The 21069-nt window shown below is 36.8% G+C and overlaps 1 protein-coding gene across 9 annotated transcripts in view; it reads right to left on the reverse strand.

The window, feature by feature from the left end:
• LOC139687446 (neuronal acetylcholine receptor subunit alpha-7-like) overlaps nucleotides 1–21069 on the reverse strand; it is a 72774-nt gene that overhangs the window by 19911 nt on the left and 31794 nt on the right. For 6 of the 9 annotated variants that reach the window (XM_071584665.1, XM_071584632.1, XM_071584615.1 and 3 more), the window contains exons 3-6: nucleotides 17814–17858; nucleotides 11951–12060; nucleotides 7089–7269; nucleotides 1602–1677 (exon numbers count right to left, since the gene is read on the reverse strand). In XM_071584665.1, coding sequence (XP_071440766.1) covers nucleotides 1602–1677; nucleotides 7089–7269; nucleotides 11951–12060; nucleotides 17814–17858 — 412 coding nt within the window. Of the gene's footprint in view, nucleotides 1–1601; nucleotides 1678–7088; nucleotides 7270–11950; nucleotides 12061–17813; nucleotides 17859–19708; nucleotides 19754–21069 lie in introns of all 9 variants that reach the window. The other 3 variants (XM_071584673.1, XM_071584640.1, XM_071584657.1) reach the window with 1 other exon arrangement.

Genomic DNA, 21069 nt, shown 5'->3' on the forward strand with positions numbered 1-21069 from the left:
GGAATTAAAGCTGTTTCCTCGGATCAGTAGCCCAGTGCTCTATCTACTGGACTATCATGCCCCCAAAATAGACAAAAAGAGGGAAAAATGAAGAAGTACTAGGCATGGTAGGGGAAGAGAGGAGATTGTTGGAAGAAATTTGCTGGCCCCATAGGGGGCAGGGTAATTTCCTTGCCTGCCAACCTAGAGGTCGCAGGTTTAAGTCTCACCTAGGTGGGTATTCCTCCACCTAGGGCACGGGTGCTTGTATTTTTCTTCAATATAATGCTAAGGGATTAGGTAGTAAAAGTGACTATGTAGTCTCAATCTCAACTCATTGAAGACAATTAATATATAAAGCTAAATCAGTGGACGCAGAGTAGATTGAGGCAATTGAGTGTTGAAGACTGTGGTAGAGAAGAGAATCTTGGATAAGAGGATGAAAGAAAAAGATGGTCATTTTGGACATAATAAGAGGAGGTGGAAAGTATGTGGCTTTAAAAAAGAGGTTTATTATAGTGCATGTTTCTTAGTTCTATGTTAGTCGAAGCCTAGAAGATTGGCAGTGCTTTTATAAATTCTAGAACTTAACTGTTAAAACTGACAAAATATAATTGTTAACAGTGACACAATATTAATGATAACACTGGCACGATATTGTATGGTATTAGACTCTGGACATATTGTGTTGAAGTAAAACATGCAACATGGGATAATATAATTTCAAAATTTATTGTTGATGTATTTTTGTAACATAAAATTATGCAAGGGTTAATTCTAAAAATCTAAAATATTCCACTTTTTTACTCTGAGCAACTGTTACCACTGAGAATCTCATGGCCACCCAAAAGGTGAAATAGCTATTGGTACTGAATATGCACATATATACACATTAGCATTGTTTGTAATCACATATATAATACCAGGTGTCCTAACTGTTTATAGGGCACCTACAGATTACTAGCTGCTGACCATTGGGTCATATTTCAAAACCTACTACCTACTAAATACAAGCTACAAAGCTTGTGGATAGTGAATAATTCTGAGAAACTGCAGTGCATGGGCCAGCTAAAGGAAATAGCCCACATTAACCAGACCAAGGGGATTTCACATGCTTAGTACAAAGAGAGTTTTACCCTCACTTATTAAAGGATTTTTGGATTAATGACCAAGGCTATATGAAATAGTTATTATTTTTACAAGGAGTCTGGGAAAATAATTGATGACTAATTTTACACTATAGTGGAGAATTTTGGTTTTTTGAACTTAATTATTCTGAATGCTGGTTAAGTTGGAAGCAATGACTGGAAAAGGTTAAAGTTTCAATGAGATGTCTGTTAAATTTGTTGCATAATTCATACTTTCAAGTGGTGATGTTATTGTGCCTATATATTTTTAAAGATAACAAGTTTTCATTAACTTGTTTTGATTCTTGGCATTTTATTAGTCGAGAACAAAATGAAAGCCTTGGAACTTTTATGATTTTGATGAAACTGGGATTACTTATTATTTAATTTATCAGGTGGAAACTTATTATTTCTAGGGCATTTGGAAAAATACATTTAACTCTGTTAATTAATAAGGAGTAGCTAATGAAAAAGTTAGCTAAACTGTCAACTTACCTAACAAGTGCCACTCTCCATTGGTAATGAAATCTGACAGATCACCTCCTTCCTCAGAATTGAGTACTAGGTCAAGCTGGAAATGGTTATGGTCAGTCAGCTATCTTGAAAATTAGCCTCAAATTAAATATGCGATTAGCCGCTGGGCATAGCAAAGAGATGTTCATGCATAGTGTAATGCATTCCAAATGGAGTAAGGTACAGTTTTCTGAAGCATTTAATTATTTCATCTACTGAAGCTATTACCATAGTCAATTGAGATATTCTATGAATAACATTCTCAATTCTACAACTAAGAGGAAATCATGCATTTTTTGTGCATCTCAAAAAAATATGGCAATAACAGTAACTCATTCCTAATATTTAAATACATAAAAGAAAATTGTTGGAATCATCTTTGTTTTGTCATCAAATTCCACCTATACCAGAGGATAGGTACCACATAGGAAATTAATGTGAGACAATAAATTAAGCATAAAAAAGCTATACATTCACATTCACAAAAATAAATATTGAAATTGCGTGACTCTTCATTGCAGAAAATTATATCTCTGCAGTATTTCAGGCCTGCCCAGTGTATTCTGTCATCTTATCCTCACAATCGATTTCATTATGATTAAATAGCCGCCAATATCATTATTTTTTCAGGAAATTTTGTCAATAATGAAGAAATTTCCTGCCTTACTTTACTACTTTTCTTCTGATTAATTATAAAATAAAAAATGATTAAATTATACTTTGTTTGTCAAGAGAAGTTTTGGGGTTAAACCTTTTTTTTTCACTTCTGTGGCTATTCAAAGTAATTAACACATTTATTGTGTGTCATATACATTTATTATTTTGATTGTAGACATTGTAGTATATTTCCAGGATCTTTTAGAACATGAATCCCAGAAATGAAACCCCAGGGATAAGTTATTAGTAGACTTAGCAAGTTTTCATTAATCCCTCATCGTGTGATACTACAAACCTCTATCAAAGATACATTTTGGAAATTTATGTTAACAGTGTGTAGTGAGTGTGGGTTCTCTAAACAAGTCAACAATTAAGTTTAATGGCCCTCTAAAGAGTAATTCTTATTATGCAGGTATTTAAACAAATACTATATGCTCTCTGTTGGATGTGGCATACTGCTAACTGTTAGTGATGTGGATTATTCTAGTTATTTTTAAGTGACTACTTTTTGTATCTTTTTTCATTATTGACGACATAATTTCTTGTTGGATCGCCTATTTAAACCAGTGTTAATGAAATCAATTGGAGGATAGGGGAAAACACTTGGCTCCATGCAAAATGGAGTCGACAATGTAATTGCTTCCCCATCTGATGATCAACCAATGATGAAACCTAAGTTGTTGAAGCAGCTAAGTAGCTCGCATTGAAAGAAGTCCACACTGAAGTTGATTATATTAATGCATAGCAATGGAGTAAAAGGAGGCATTAGTGGCTTTTTGGGTGAATCAACGATGAATGGGCTGAAAATTTCTTGACAGGTCATAAGCTATCAGGGTAGAGTGGATGAGCATGGGTGTCTAAGGACTAGGTAAACAGGAGAAGGGCTCGTGGAGAAGAATTTGATATAGCAGGGTGCAGGCTCTCAGTTATTGGAAGAAATCAGTTGGTTCATTCACATTGGGGCCTGACTATCCTACTTCCCTCAGAACCCCACATGTCTTGGCATACCCCTTTTGGTAGGCACCATTATATCATTGTCTGATGAAAATTGGAAATGGATGGGATAATATAAAAAGGATGACTAAAATGGCTGGGGTTTGTGAATGAAGACAGGTATCCTCATTGTTTAGCATTTGATTCTACATCTTTAAGCATATAAGTAATGTTGTAAAGCTTTCATGTTGGTGGAGGAATACATTTCCTTAAACCAGTTTTAATTCAGTGTTGAATCCTGCAATTGTTATACTTGCATGTGCAAGATACAAAGCTTTCCAGTGAAAGTGAGTAAACATTAATCCAATGTACGCCATATCTATGTACACTTAAACACACTGAAGAACCAAAGATTCTTGGCTTCTTAGTCAGAAATTTTTCTTAACAATTTTATGAGCTTGATGATTTATTCTTTTGCCGTAATTTCTAAATTTCCTAAAATATAGTTTCAATAGCTCTTAAAAGTATTGAAATGTTCATTTCTATTTTGATTGGCGATGGATGACACTTGATACCCATGATACTAAATATAATTAGCATTATACTAAATTTTGGGCCAAATGACATGCAGATAAAAATCTTGTAAAAAACTTCATTAAAAATAATGATACAATAAAAGTACGTATTCTAAAGAAACTTTGAATCCTTTCATTATAATTGCCTAATGATATCAACAGAAACCATTAGATGCTGGTAATGATGATCTAAGATTGAAATGAATATTTAAAACTTGAGGTAGATATTAGGATAGAAAAATATCATTTGACACTACGTAATAGAGTTCCTGCTTAAGCAATTTCAATGGCATATTAACATAGGCTACATCACAATCTGTGACTGTTCTAGTGGGGACTAGTTTTTGTGCTGGGTCATTCAATTACTGTTAAGTCTTAAGAGCAGTATTTGCTTTTCAAATTTTATTATACCATTTCCAATTAAAAGTTCAAGTGCAGCATTCCTTGATTCACACTCTACATCACCTATTATTTATAGTCTCATAGAGAAGGTGTATAACTTGTAAGATACAACTTTAATCTTCATCTCTATATGCAGCACCTTTAAAATATATGATAAACCACGGTAGAGTACTCCCTGCAAAACCTGAAATTCTATGGAACTGAGGATCTTGCTCCATCTTCAATGAAATTTAAATACATTGTAAGATAATCCCGTTATTCTCTTTATATGTTACCTCAGGTTAAATGAAAATAATGATACCTTTGTAATTTACTTTGCTTAATATGCCAGAACAAGAGAATTTTAATTTAATGGAAAAAATAAATATTGGATTAATGGCTTTCCAATGGATACATAATTATAATAGTTATATGTTAAAGCTGATATTTAAACCAAATAGAGCCCTTAATAGATAAAGATGACCAGAATATTAGCAGTAAAAATAAAGGTTATTTACTTATACTACAATTAGTCATGAAAAATTGTTTCAGCCCCAATTCTGAGCATTTTACTGAGGGCTAGTAAATAATGGAGACTAAAAATATCAAATTATGCGAGAATATCATGAGCAAATATAATATGAGCTCTTATTAGCAAAAGATGTGGGATATGAGATGAGAACTTCATCAACGTAGTTTATTAAAGAAAAGGGGTTTGATGTGAAACTTACTAGTTTCAGATTTTAACTGACACAACTTTACTGATTGTACAATAAATAATATCAAGAGTCATTTTCAGAATTATATGATTTAATTCCAAGAAAGCATTCATTAAAGAGAATCACAATATTGCTCTTATGGAAAACTTTTGTGTCAATACCTGCATCTATTCCATGTTAATTTAACTCTATACTCTTCTAAGGAGAGTAAGTACCTATGTAATGTTTAAAAAATGCAATTTATATATGTATCATGTCACCTCAGAAGCCCTGTAAGGTTTTTACCAGGCAACTCAGTTTTTCCTGTTTTTACTAAAAATGTCCCTCAGCCTGTATCACTTAATTTGCTGAATGACTTATGAGTACTTTTTTTGGAATATTAAAAGAAAATGATTGCCTGAAAAAATCTGAAATAACAGTAAAATTTGTTATTATTGATTTTTCACGGCAATTTCAGGTAGGTTCTTTATGAAAATTAATTATAATTTAGAATAACGAATATCTCCATGGCATACTTGGAATTATGAGATCACTGGGAAGGTTAAAAAGCATTTCATACTTATGCCTAAATAATTATGCACAATGCATTTCAGTTGAGGCTAAGGGACTTAATTTGACGAAGTTTGAGCTTCCCACTCTTGATATCTACATTTGGAAGGAACCTGTTTACATAATTATTCCAGGAGGAATAATTGTTTTTTCAACATGTGTGCAAGATGTGTCATTTATTTTACTTGCTCCTGTAAAATATTATTTTGTTGCTTTGAAGGGAATAAGTGTCTATTAGTTCTTTATTATGCCTGACAGAATAAATTTTGAAAATTGAAACAATCAGTAAAAATTTAACCTATTGTCGCTAATTAAATCAGTTGGCTTTACTGGTGGTATCTGGCAAAACAGTTGTTATCAACTGATAGCATAGGTGATTATCGCATATCACGTAAAAATATTCTGTTTATTTCTTTATCTGTTGCAGCAGTTTCATAGCCTATTCTTGATGCATTACTATACACATGACGAAAAAATAGAAAAAAATATTATATTTTGAGCAGGTATTGGGCATTTTTGTGCATGTTGTTCCCTCAAGTTTACCAATTTCATTGCATCCATACCAGCCAAATTATGATAATGTTTACGAATTGCATAAAAATAAATGACATAATATTTAAAAATTAAATTTTTGACTAATTTGTAATTAATACCTTGATATTCATATTGCTACAAAAAATGAAGAAAAAGCTGGTACTTTTTAGAAAAATACCTATTGATACATAATACCAAGTTAGCCAATTAGAGCTAGCATTAGCAGTGTAAGAAATTAATAAGATATTAAGAAGGAGGACCAAGGGTTTGATAGGGATCACGTTAGCAGTAAGGTTGCTCAATTTTTGGGAGCAGAATATTCCAATTAGAAACTCCTCTAATTCAGTGAAAAAACATGAAACTGCATGCTTTTATTTGAATTATTATTGTCACAAATGAGATTATTTTGGATTAGATAATTGAATACTATGCTTGATGTTAGTCTGATTGAGGGGGGTGTTGGAGGAAATACAGCATAGAGAGAATTAAGTGGTGTGATGTCTAACGCGTAGCTCATCTGTTGTCATGTCGCATACTTTTCATCATCCCAAACATTATGTTTCTACTCATCTCTCAGTGCATATTATAATGTCTCCTTGTCTAGTTTACTTGTGAAATTCTTTATATATTTGCCATGAAGTTCCATAAAATGAAACTAAATAGAAGTTTGAAATACATATTTAGTTGAATGTTAACTAACATAACTTTGCAAACCAAAGTGGAGGACTGTGTGAAGAATTGATCAAATTTCATTTCAAAGACTTAAGACAATGGAAGAGATGCTCAGGCAAGGTGCATATTTGGAGTTGCACTTACTTTAACCTACTCCATGGAATTTTTATGAGTTGCATTACTAGTGATATTAGAAATATATCTCTTAATTTATTCTGCAACTCAAGGTGATATTTTATGTGACAACTTAGAAAAAAATATCTGAAAACAATAAATTTTTACCAATCATAATTCTTAGATTATAGGGAAAATATGGGGGAATTTTCTGTTAAGAAGCCTATTTTTAAGCTCAACAAAGATTGGACTGGGTTTTGTAGAACGGCCTTATTTCAGTAATAATCATCTATCAACATTAAGGACCGACTAAATAAAAACTCTTTTCTTGATACCTGATTGCCATCATAGGTCCAGCTACCAAACTTCATGTCACAGTGTTGGTCATCAAAGGGGAACCAAGTAATGTCTATCTTGCATGTGCTCTTGAAGATGCCAGGAGGAACGTACAGGCAGCTGCCGTTATGTCTCACCACCACGTTCGTGTGGTATGTCCCGTCGAAACCTTCATCGGCACTTCACAAAAAAGGGTACACAGAAAGGCTATATTATTTTATTTATTCATCCGCTACTTCTTGTATTACAATGAAAGTAGAAAAAATAGGCACTAATGTAAAAACGACCAAATGATAAAAATACATGTTGAAATAAAATTCATTAATATTGTAATTAGTTGAAAATATTGGATACATCCTGTAGCATCAAGGAGTTATTTTGTAACATTAATGTTAATCAGGATCAGATTAAAAGTTTATTGTATTTAGTAGTTTAGTATAAGATGGTCGAATTAGTGGAATTTAATTTATTAAATAAGCATTTTATTAAAGGGTGAATTCTACGTAAATAAAAGGTGATCTATTCAAAATTTTAAAATGCGCAACTTCATGTAAATATGAATTTTATTTAACATAAAATAAAAAGTACTTAGGTTCATGCTCATGTTATAGGTATACGAGTGTTGTAGAAAAAATGATTTAATTATGTACAACTACAAAGTGGAGGTAAGGGTGCGTTATTATTTACCTATGCTAAGCCTCGTTAGCGAGTGAAACAAATCGAAGAAGCTCTTTACTTGCAAATTCAAGACATGCAAATTTCTCAATGATAAGGTCTCTCATGCATATCTCGATGAGCACTTTCTAAATGAGGCCAAGCATTATTAAATAGTTTAATTAATATAAGTGCGAATGAAAAAGTTGCCATTGAACGTACTCATACATACATTGGTTTATGCAACAAGCGGCCAGTGTCATCTTCATTGCATGAAAAGAAATTGAATTAGTGGCCGGGTGTGTCTTGCTTGAGGCACTTATTTATATTTATTTAAACAATTTTATTTTTGCATCACTTGAGTCCTAATTAAGGACATTAGTTTATGCATATGCTTTGAAAATAAGGCGTATAATAATGAGAGTAAAATAGCAGCAAAATGTTTTATATTTCTTATTATCATCTTATACTCGTATTTTAAGTTGTGTTATAAAAATAAATGTTTATTATTTATTTATGGAGATTAATTATTTTGTTAAAGTCACTTAGCACAAGCATTTTAAGTTGCGAGCAATCCACTTGGTCATTTTGGGTTTGTGATGAGGGTGGAGGGAAATGGAAATGTAGTTCGATGTAAGATTTCGTCGGGGACTATTTTTTTAATCAGGGAAATCCACGACCGCCTTTCTGGGAAGGTAAAATTGCAATGTCTTCGGAGATCGCAAAAACCATTCGTCGACGAGACCATTGTTTTGGGAAAACACAATGATCGTACACTCAATTTATATACACATTTCAAGTGGCTTGGGTCGACAAAGGAGAAAGGCAAGCGGGGAGAACCCTCTTCTCTCTTTGCGAAGAGAGGAGCTGATGAAGTGGCCCACAACAACTGCTGCCTGTGGGGTGGGGCGAAAGGGGCGTGGGGGGGGGAGGGGTTGAAGGTCGAATGGGGGCAAACCGCTCGCCCTCCTCCGCAACGGCTCGCGTTCAAAGTCACCCCACGCGTGTGCGAGGGGTCACGGCGAGGGCCTCTTCGGAGGAGGGCTTGGCACGGCCGGGGGCGTAATAGGCCGGAGGAGGGCAGGCCATGGAGCAATTTATTTATACACAAGTCTCTATAAATAAATAAATATATATATATATACACACACACACACAAATACATAATTGATTCATTACTTATTACCTACGCTCCAAGAAAGAGAAATAGAGAGAGCGAGAGAGAGAGAGAGAGAGAAAGAGAGAGAGATAAGAGATATCATAAACAGTAGCCACCCCAAGGAGCCAGGGTAACGCAAGACAGGTGCTCTACAGTGGATGCTTCTAAATAAGGGCGTTTCTATGGAAGTGATAAAAAAGGTTGTGGTTCTATTGGAGCTGTTTATATTTATAGCTAATTACGAGAAATGCACCTGCACGATGTATAGCTAAGTTTTCCAGGGTAAAATTGGACTTCATACATTTGATATGCAATCCAAGGACTCGGAACACTCATTATGACACAAAAGTAGCACATGCTGGTGACTATCTAAAGTGTGTTACATCTTTCGGCCAATGGTCGTTCCTTCATGATCAATAATATTATAATCACTAATGGATCAAAGTTAGGCAATAAATTCTCTACAATTGTGAAGTGTTTTATTTTAAAGTAGCCTTCTGGAACTAGCGGAAAACTTGACTGGGAGGTGACAATGCAGGATCATTTCTTTTCAGCAGGAAAATATTAAAAATGCACGAGGAGAAGTTTTAAGGAGGATATCAGAAACTTGCATGAAACTTAGATGTTATTATTATAGTCACACTTCTGATAATGTATAAATGCATTACTTGAATTCGGAGAACCCAACAGACTGGAATTAAAAACAGCAAGACCAAAAATAAATTGTCTATGAGAAAATATTATAAGAAAATGCCACAGAAAATAAGTAATAGAATATAGTAGTTCTTTAATCTACAAGTCAGTTAATTGCGCAAAAATGAGCATTTAAATCTCAAATATTAGCAAAAAACATTTCTAAGAGTAAAGAACTCGAGAGAGACTACTTTTTTTACCCCCTACAAGAGAGGGAAAAGGTAAAGAGGAAAAGAAGCCACTAAAAGTGAGCAGAAACATGAATATATAGACACAAGTTCACTAAGTAAAACATTATGCAGGTCACTCTAACACAAACTGTGTCGAACACTATTATAAAAGCTAATAAGGAAGGTAAGAAACTCTACGTCACCTAGGGAGAAAGAAATATTTAGGAAATTTAGGAAATATTAAATTACTTAGAGAGATAGACAAATAAAATATGAAAAAGTAGATAAAGAGAGAATGATTATTACCTGAGCACAGAGTATGGGTCAATGAGGGCAGTGACAGGGACCTAATGGGATTCCCAGCTTGATCGTGCGTTTAAAGTAGCGTAAAATTTCGACTTTGAAACAATGATTTAAAATCGCATGACAAGATTAAAAAATTACGCGGAGGCTGACTTTTAATTAAGCGCCTTATAAATGGGAATAGCAAGGGATAGTGGGGATTGTGTTTAGAATCACAAAAACAAAAAGGGAGAGAGAGAGAGAAAGAAAAGGAATGAGGAGTAGAAGATGTGAGCAGGGTTTGGGGAATAAGGGGTGTGGGAGCAAGGGTGTGGTGGAGGGGAAGGGTGGAGGAGGAAGGTTCTGGGAATGTGGAAGAAGGGTCGGCTGTGGTAAAGGGAAAGAAACACGAGGGAAAGTGGGACGTGATGGAAAGCTGAATGGGAGTTAAGAGATGGGGAGGCGTAGGAGCCTTTTTGGAGAATGCATGAGGTGGAGGTAAATTATTAAGCGTAATAGGGAAGTCGTTGGAAGAGGTTGAAGGCGAGGTAAAGAGAAAGTGCGAAAAGAATGAACAAGGGAGAGGTGTGGGAGAAAAGAGGAGAGAAAAAGAAACGCAGAGGAAGGAAAGTGCGCTTTAAGTTTCAAATGAATTTCTTCCTCAAATGTGAACATTTTATGAGAGATTTTTTGAGAGGAAAGTGATCTTGGAAAGATAATTTTGGTACAATGCAATAACGCACGATATTATCGTCTGATTTAAAAAAATTATAATTTATGAGAAGTTTGAACTTTTCATTACAAAAGTTCCACATTCATGATTAAGCGTAAATCGCTTTACGATGCATATTTTTCAGCAACATGTTCACACCATTGTTAACACATCCGTAGTATGATCTTTCGGGAGGACAAAATCTTCCTTTCTTTAAAAAATATATCGGATTTCCAGGTATTACGGTGGCAGTGTGCATATTTACAGAAATGCGTTAGTTACTGATGTGAAATAAGAAATTGGTAAATGAAATGTGCAAACGTTTACTTTTATTTAAATGGTCTTCCTTTATTTTCCTTAAAAAATTATATATTCCCTTGTTTTTTCATTTCATTCTTAATTTTATTTACACACCAACATGCAATTGTAATAATAAAAATAGGTTACTTTTAATGTTTATAATTCCATTCTTGCAGTTTACAGGAATTTAAGGGAAGGTTATTAGAGCGTCTGCCATAAATGCAGCTAGTAAGAGAAAGAAAGTTTTTGATGTTAGATATTCAATAAGAACATATGAAATATTATGTTTTAGATTTTGATTGCACCACCATCGAATAACTTAACAAGTGGATTTCGATATTTTACACATAGATGTCCTTCATCGTTTTAATTTATCACACAATAGATTATTAAATCCAAAGTAATGTACACAATTAAAGATACATCTGGAAATAAAGTATTTAAAGTTAACATAAAGACATAATTACACATATAAAATATTTCTCAATAACTGCGATATATTCCACATAAATACAACATTAACTCATAAAGTATATACGGTTAAGCACAACATTATCTATATTTTACGAAAATAATTTTGAAATCATACTAAATAAAAAATTCATTCAAATGGTAAAAATTTGTAGTTACTTTTGCTGATTAATTTTCTAAATTTTTGCAAGTACTGCTTGGAGGTGGGGAAACTCAGAGCGCGGATACTCAGTGAGATGAGAGACTTTTGAAAGAAGCTAATAATCAATAGGAGTCACGGCCATGAGCGCCGCGATTCGACACCGCACATGCAGTTGTCGTCTGTGTCTCTGAGGAGAGACTGACGTGTGGCGTCTGTGGGTGGCGGGCGGTGTATTTTTTGGGGGTGGGCGGGCAGGCGAGACCGGGTCTCTGCTTTACCTGTTGTACATGAGCACGTCCGGCCTCCATATCTTGTTGGGTGTGATGCGGAGGTCCCTCACGCCGCCATATTCAGAATCGTTCCACTTCAGATTGTAGTCATTCCACTCCTGAATGGGGATAAGAATGGGTGGAGTGGGTGTGCGGGAGGGGGGGGAGCGGAGAGAGAACGTGAAGAATGATGGAGAGGTCGAGAGGGTCAAAGGGGGCGAGGTGGTGGAAAGGGGGCGGGAGGAGGAAGGGGGTGGGGTAGGAGGGCGGAGGATGGGAATGGGAGGGAGGGAGTCGACGCAGGAGGGGTGAGGAGTGAATCGGAGACGAGAGAAGGGTGGTTAGTGGCCCAAACTAAAGCAGACTGGCCGCTGTTTAACCCTGGAGAACTGTGATTGGAGGAAATATCGTATTTACTAGTCCTGGGTGAGCTCTGTCGTTGTTTTTTCAAGGATTTCTGCACGTAGTTTAAAACTCGGGGTTGTGAGCTTTTATTTTCCTTCTTCCATTTTTTTCGTCCTGGCGGACAACGCGAAAAGTGTTAACTTGCTTCATTTTTCAGTTTTTTCTCTCATTTGTATGGGAGCCTACATAGGTAATCTATCTGGTAATTTGGCACTCTTAGATTGAATAAATAATTTAACTGCAGTGAATAGCAGGATTAAAGAAAAATTTAAACCTCTTATGAGCGATATTTCTATGTATTCTTTTTCACAGCGATATGTTGTTAGTCACGTTTCATGACTCACTGTGAAGTGCTGGATAACCTATTTTGGGCAGGCTACATGGCAAACATCCAATGGATTGCCTGTGCGGTCTACTCACTCCGAAGCCAGCAAAAAACCTCTGTTTTTGGTCCGAGTTAATCGATAACTAACCTATTCCATTAGAGGTATCATATGATACCTTTTGGAATTGATTTTATGCTCACCGAATGAGAATAATGAGATGAATCTTACTCTCGCATGATTTTAAATATAATGGATACTTTTGGTAGTGCATTGAAAAGTGTATTTGATAAGTTGCATAGATTTATTTAATAGGAAGTCTTCACGAGGCCAACGGACGTTACTTCGCGATAACGAATAAAATCTCGTCGATTGCGTTTTTCTCGTTTCCGTGGTACCGTTTATTTTCCTGTAAATGTGCTGGCTCAACCATGCTTCATTTACAAGTGGAATCAGTCAACATTTCTAAGACCATTGACAGCAAATATCAGCGTGATATTGTTGAATTAATTATCTGACCAGTCGCGAATTGAATGCTGTGTTATGAGGTTGATAAACACATTTATTTCAATGATGAAAACACAAGTATTTTTCTCTCTTGCTTTGAAAATATCTGCAGTGATTTACATTCCGAAAACATGTTGATGAAATTAGCTGATTGGTGTCATTTCCATAAAAACTATACTAAGGGATGCTACAATACAGGTATGTAATTTCCCCACCTATCGTCATCTAAAAATAAGCTGCCCAACCTAAATTAAACATTGTCATTGAAAAACAGTAATCATTACCGAGATTCCTGGGAACTAAGGTGCAGTGAAAACGGATTTATACCTAAGATTCGTGGCGAGGAAGAAGGAGGCGGGATGAAATTTTTGGTTTATTAAAAAAATCGAAAAAAATAATTTGCATTTAATAACGAATAGAATCATAGAATGATCGTTATTTCTTATGGATTCCAAAGTAATCAGAATAGCATATTTGAATTCAAATTTGGAGCGAAACAAGGAATTTTAAAGAAAATATACATTCATTATTCATGCTGTGGCCTTGTTTTATAACTAAATGAATTTTCCGTCTCCACGGCATTTTAATCAGTCTAGGAATTGAACCATAAATCATTTCTTGAACCTTCATTCAGTGTCAAATCATAGGAAATCCTATTCATCCAAGATTCGTAATGCCTCAACGTCCTCACATATTTTGGTCAACTTAACTCATTTTGAGAGTTTCGAACGAAAATTTCCTCTTCACAGAAAATTGCTAACATTTCAATATCAATAGGCTGGCGTAGATAAACTTCACCCTAGTTCTTCGATTACAACGTGTTGTATCTGTTTACCTCTTTTCTCTGTTTCTTTCCATTTTGTAATACCCTCTCTTTCTTTTTCCATTCCTAATAAGCCTCCGGCCTTCTCAAAATCCTTTCCCCCTAGTGCGTGGCTCCCTCTTCAGCGAACCCCGTCACGTGGACGGTGGGGGACTTGCAAGGTATCCTTAAAACGACCACTGCCCCTTCGTGAAGGGTCACCTAAACCGGAAGTTTCAAAAATGAGAGCCCAGCGGAGGGATTCCAGGAAGGGTTGGCGTCGCACACAAAAGTTCGTATGGAGGAGGAAGAGCTTCAAGCTTCCTTCGTGTCCTTCGTGATTGTGGTCTCTCAGTTGACGGAAACTCGAAGCGTTTCTTACTTCGCTCACAGCCATATAGCACATATGTTACGACCTCCTGAGAATTGATTTGAACGTCGGTTTTCTCCAATGATTCCTTTAATACTTACTTCAAGTAGATTGATTGTTTGCGGTTGTACGCTCTGCGTGGGGTCAAATAAACTATACCAAGTATCAAAACCATGCTGACGATGTTATTCATTTTTCCTGTGCCAAGCTCTTCTTCTTGTACTAATTTAATTATCCTGGGTTAAATTTTCCTGAACTCAATTATATCATATTGGTATTTATTCGATATGTGCTGTCAAGAGCAAAATATTTTTAATGAAGCAATTTCATTTGACTAATTACGATAAGAATGACTTCAGATCGCCTTCTGATAATAATATTGTTATTACTCATTAAGTGATTCAATAAACACTTGAGAACATGACATTTAAATTTCTCCAGGGTTACAGCTTTATGCAAATTCGACGTAAATATGTGGGATGTAAATTTATGGATTATTTAAACAATAATAATTACATGAAATTATAACAAAAACTATTTTACCAAGCATAAACACAACATAACATGCACATCAAAGCACAAAAGTATTTTCTATTACTAAAGTTAGATGGCATTGAAAAATAAAATCATGCATCACAGATTATACTGCAGAGAGTGATGAATCGACTACAGAGACATCTACCTTGAAAAACTCTAGCTCAGGAAGGATTTAGATAATCAGTACTAATCGTTAATCTGACTTGTTAAATTCGAACAATTGACTAAGGCAGACTTTCTTCTTTTTTAAACACGAAGAATCAATTTAAAAAGTCACCTTTTATTTTCATGTAGACTCCATAAAATTTGCTGAAATTGCTCAATTTTTGTGGAAAAATAACATTAGCCAATCATACTATGCAGACATGGAGACCTTCCCTTTTATCTTTTTAGTGCTCTTGAGAAAAATATTACGAACTCAATTGAGAATTGTTGCTACCAAAGTGAGTATAGAAACGTGTTACATGCTAAGACTTTGAAATAAATCATCATACAATTAATTTAACATTGGGATAAAAAATGTCTTTTACGAATAATTTTATGTCTGGCGTGGATAAAAGGGGCTTAAAAACGGTATTTCTTCAAGAATGAAGTAGTGGTGAAGCATTTGTACGATTTGAAATAGTTAAAACTCTAAGTAATTTGTGGGAATGATTCTTATTTTGCAATTTGAAGTCAAAGTTAATAGTTGGGATATTTTAAGGCTTCAGAATATTCGTCTTTTCCTTTATTTCAAAGGAACTACGAGAACATTAGTTTTTATATTCTTACGTTCAAAAAATTTTGCAAATGAAATTGAGGAAGCATTTCAACGTAAAAGTGGAGTTGAAAAAAATAATGCGTGAACATATTATGCAATTAATTGGTAATTTTTCCAGAAAAGTTTTTTTATTCGTCATATTTTTGCACGTGCCGAGACAGTTTGAAATACGTGAGGGTTTCTAATAAACGTGAGGGGATTTTAACTTCCAATATCCTTGTTTCAAAGAGAAAAAGTACTAGCTTCAGTACTTACCCATGGATAAATATTTAGCAAGATAGGATGGACTCATCACCTACTTAAAAAGTTTAAAAGAAAAGAAGTGAGATTTTTCCTGTCAAAGTCTCCAGTTGTGTTAGATGATTGTTTACCATTTAAAAATTAATTACCCTCAGTAAACATTTATTTGTGCTTAGTGATTGGTAAAAGTGCTTTATAATTGTTTGATTGGCTGGCTGTACATGGTTCTCGATGATAACATTTAAAGTGGAATTTTAGTGCCATCTCATGGATATGAAGCTTGAGTATTACAAATTCCGATTTTTCACTGTGGTGTGAACTTATAACTGAGCGTGATTTTCAAGCAAAATTCTCACTTCATGAAAGGCTAAAATTCAATGTAGCGGTGGGTTAATGGAGTTAGGAATTTTGCAGGATCTACTAAAGAATGTATTGGATTATGTCAAACAGGCAGACAAGTACAGGTAGTGTGCGAATGTTTTTCTAAGAAAAAGATTTCCAATTTACTTGGTCTAAGTTTGCAAATTTAAGGAAAGTCAAAGAGAAAGTATCTTAGGAAATGACTCGTACATGGCAACCTCCGGGGAAGAAGATATTTAAAATGGCGTCAAGTGAAGGGTAAGTTTCAGGAACGTGAGAAAGGTAAAGTTTTAAACATAGGAAAAATACCAAATTCACATCATATATCCGGGGCATTAGTTGTGACAACTTGGATAAGAGAGACTCGTAGTCCCCCTTTCGGATCAATGGATGTCGGAAGTGTCTGTGATTTTTCCGGAATACTTTCTTTAGTTCTTTTTTGAAATGACCTTTGATTATTTTTTATAATGAATTCAACTAAAGTCACGTCATTGTCACGTTGTAGCTCAAAAATGGTGTACTTATCGAAAACATTTTCATAGCTTTGCCTCGGAAAGCAGGAAAAGCGATCAAGGAAGGTAATTACAGATTTAAATCATAGCCGAAAGACAAAAGTAAAATCTTGGGGAATATTACATTCAAAATTTTCTGAGGATCTTTTGAACAAACTGTGATTCGCAATAAAAAATAGTTTCATTTGTGCCATTATCACTATCAGTGGAGAGTGGATTCAACCTTCGAGTAGGAAAGGTATCTTAGTGGTAAAGGATATGGCTCCTGTCTGAATGAAATCGGGTAAAAATTCAGGCATTGCCTCCAAATTCGAAATATGTGATTTTTCTAAAGGAGAGTTCCTTTGCCGGGGAAGGTAAATTTTTTGCGAATCCACTGACATTCCAGGGAAATGAGCTGTCTTCCGCGCCATGTGGGTAATTTAACACTTCTTAGAGCTTGTATCAGGTTACCTCTAACATCACGTGTGAAATATCACCTCGGGTTTCAAGATTTGATTTTCGATTACCGGGTTTGGAACGAAAAAGTTGGGTGAAGTTTTAGAATGTGATTACGAGCTAGTTTCATGAGCTTCATTTCGCGTTCAGGGGTTGTAAAAAATTCGTGATAGGCTTCATTCCATGTCATTCTTTTTTTGTTTTAAAAAACTATGTCGTAATCCCACCATAGAAACTTAATGGGGTAATATAACACATGACTCAAATCGAGTCACATTATTCTGTGACAGTTATTTCTTCTTGATTCAATGACCACTCTAGAATGATATGTAGTCTTTATACTACGTCAAATGTTCTCTGCTAAGTGAGTGAAACAGGAGGAGAACGGTATGAATTAAATTTTACTTAAATTATGTACAATAACGGTATGGTTCATGAATACGCCTAAAAGAGCATAGATAGATATTCTGTTTGAGTTGGTCCACCAAATTCACTTAGAGTAAGAGGAGAGGGCTGTGGGGAGCAGGAAGGTGGGAAGGAGATGGAGGCTGCCTGGTACAGAGTGCTCGTGTTTGTGTAGAGAGGAGCAACTGTTGTTATGATTTTGATAAGACTTACCAAGGAAAGCCAAATATTTGTTATTAGGAGTTGGTTCTTCTCGTCCTATAGTAAGACACAACAAAAAAGGGAAAACAACGAATGTTAGTGACGTCACGAGACACATGCAAACAGCAAACATACGAGGGCGGAGAAGAGTCGCGAGGCGAATGCATTTGAGATTCCGCGCGCGGGGGAGGTCGACGGAGAGCCAGGGGGTGGGTTTTAGGGGGGGAGGGAGGGGTCGGCTGGAGGGATTGGAGAGGGGTGGAGGGTGGGGTGGAATGGGGCTGGGGGAGGAGGGGGGAGGGGAAGAAGCAAGACGTAATGGAAGTGAGGTGGTAATACATATACTCCCGATTGGGTGGTCGAAAGAACCCGATATTTTCTTCGAGAATAATGTTCTAAACAAACGATAGCAGATCGAATATGCAGGATAAGTGAAAAAGGATAAAGTGTGCATATATTTCATTGAACTTAACGATGGGCAACTCGCAATAAATTGGTTTCTTATTGAACATTGTTTATTTGAAATATTGAGAAAAAATTCCGCTGGGGATTTGAATTATTTTGTGTGATCCCTCATTTCACGGACGCATTGTATGAAAGGGTTTGAGCGAAGGATGAAAAATCATGAAAGCTACACGTGCTGTGCGGATGATGCGTTTATTATATTTACAAAAAAATCTTTTTTTCAGCGCGTTCTCACACAAAATCAACGAATAGTTCCAGATTCAGTTTCGTTTCACACATTAGTAATTAAGTTCCCGCCACCAAGCGTGCGAGAAATATTGTTTAAGACTGTGAATGAATTATCAACTCGATTCAAGATCTGGATTAATCAATATTTAGATCAATGATCCATTTCCATAAAGACCAGGGAGAGATATACCGTTAAATCAATTGGTTTAAGGCCCCAAAAGGGATGTCTTGCCACTCTTTTAAGTCTCACGTTTTCTGGGTGAAATTTCACACACATCCCTCGGGATCCTCCATCGAAATCCATTTGAGTTAGATATTGAAAAGGAGGTTTTAAGGGAAGGGGATGTGGCGGGTGGGGATTGGGGTTGTGGAAGGGGAGCGATAAAGAGAAGGATAAAAAAGGCTCTCCATTCACACCCACATCGCGGGGAGGTACCTTCGCCCCCTCGTCCTCTCCGCCTTCACCAATCGTCGCCAGCATAACCAGCAGCCGCACAGCAAGACGTCCCCTGAGGACGTTAGCCTTCCTCGTGTGAAAGCAGCCAGCCAAATTAGCCAACGGGACACGGAGGGGGCGGGGAGCGGGCGCCGGAGCCGGCCATCCCAGCCCACTCCCAAACATCCCCCCTCTAGGCCCCTTCTCTCCCCTCCCCCCGCCTCGTCCACGTCCCCTCTCCTCCCCCCATCTTCGGCCTCCCATAGAGGGGGGCGGGGGACAAAGGGGGGGGGGAAAGAGAGATATGGTGGCAAGGGGGCTTCGAGTTATGTTTGTTGACCCGCGGAGGTGTGAGGGGTGGGTGGGTGGCGGGCTCCCGCGCGCGATCTCGCCGGAACACACAAAAGAAAGAAAGAGAGAGTGAGAGAGAGAGAGTCACACACGCAAGGAACCAATACGACAACCTCTGCCCCCGAAGGGAACGCCTCCCCCGCCCGCCGCGAAGACCACCCCGAGGGGCGAAAGTGCCCGTTGCCGCAAAGGGCGAGTTTAGTTCGGCGGCGGTGGTTGCGGGGGTGGCGCTGCTTCGGGGGCGGCGGCGGAGGAGGCGGCGGCGGCGTCCGGTCCTCGGCCTCCGGCCGACCCCGGGTCGGCCGGAGGTGACGACGGCCGCCACCCCCGTCTCTCTAACATTATAATGATTAATAATTATTATTATTGAGCACACAACACGCACGTACGAACCGTGTCAACGAGACATGGCCAAAGATCCACTTACCAAATTCAACCAAGCGTTTGTCGTCAGAATTTGATTCTTTTCGTCCTGGAGGAGGAAAGAGTTGGCGGGTTGGTTGGAGGGGAGGGAGTCGGAGAGGAGGAGTTGGAGGAGGAGGAGGAGAAAGAGTGATAGAGAGAGAGAGAGAGAGAAAAAAGAGAGGGGGAAGGCAGTTAATAAGTGAAAGAAATCGCCACACACATACACTTAAAAATCAATGTGTGCAAAAGACACCTTGCGGATTCCTGGTCAATATGAAAAAGCGAAAAACTAAGGTGGAGAGAATTCAGAGAAAGAGATAGATAGAAAAAACGCAGAGAAAAGACAGAGGTGCTGCGAAGGACGAGCGACAGAGGGAAAACGGTGGAAAGTTCATGCTGAATCAGAAACATAGAAAGAAATATGGGTTTCTTTTCTTTTTTAATTAACAATCGATCTTTTCAGAAGTCTGTGACAAATTAATAAACTGCATTCCAAAATTTTGTACTATGCTTACAAATAGCGCAGTATTGAAGCGACCTAATGAAATTAATTGTGACTGCTAGAACAAACACAAAGGTCAACTGGAGAGCCATATTCTTTACAATCTTGTCTATTTAAAAACAGAAGAAAGCCACGCTAGCAAGAGTAGTAAGCATGTTTAATGTCCTTGATAAATGTAAAAAAATAACAAGTCTAGGAAATATTAAGGCATAGTTTTAAAGTGAGTTTTGCTGCAGAGACATGGCTTCGAAGAAGCATTATTACTCACATTTATAGTTGTAATTTAAGAAAGTACAAATTGATATTGAAAAGCAATATTAGGAAACAATATAAAAATAATGAATGCATGAATCTGGAGGCCAACAAAAACGTTCTATATACAACGGAAATGTAATAAGAGATAGAAAGAGAGAGAAGGAGAAATGAAAGATTGTAGCTACAAGAAATATCAGAAGTAGGATGGTGACATTTTGTGGAGAGTATTTACAGGAATGACTGCGTGGGAGGGAAGGGTTTTGTGATGGGATGGCGGAGAGGAGGAGGGCCATGGGGGGAAGGAGTGGTGAGGAAGGATGTCCGGGCAGGGAGGGTGCAAGATGGCAGGCGTTGGGAGGGAGGAGAGGTCTATGCGGAGGCACGGGACAGGCAGGGGTCGGAAAAGAAAAACAGCGAGAGAGTTTTTTTTATGTGAATGTGCCACGTATCTTTTAATTGATTTTATTCTCATGCTGATTTTTTTAAGACACCCGATTACATAAGCAATCAGTGATTTGTTGTTTAGGCAGATAATTCATGGATATTTGAATATGGTTAGCGAGTTGGTTGTTATTTTCTTGTTACGACTGCTGATGGGACTGATATTTAGGTTTATCGCAATTTTT

Source organism: Hetaerina americana, unplaced genomic scaffold (assembly GCF_022747635.1).
Source record: "Hetaerina americana unplaced genomic scaffold, ioHetAmer1.1.p SCAF_1, whole genome shotgun sequence".
NCBI classification, from domain to species: domain Eukaryota; kingdom Metazoa; phylum Arthropoda; class Insecta; order Odonata; family Calopterygidae; genus Hetaerina; species Hetaerina americana.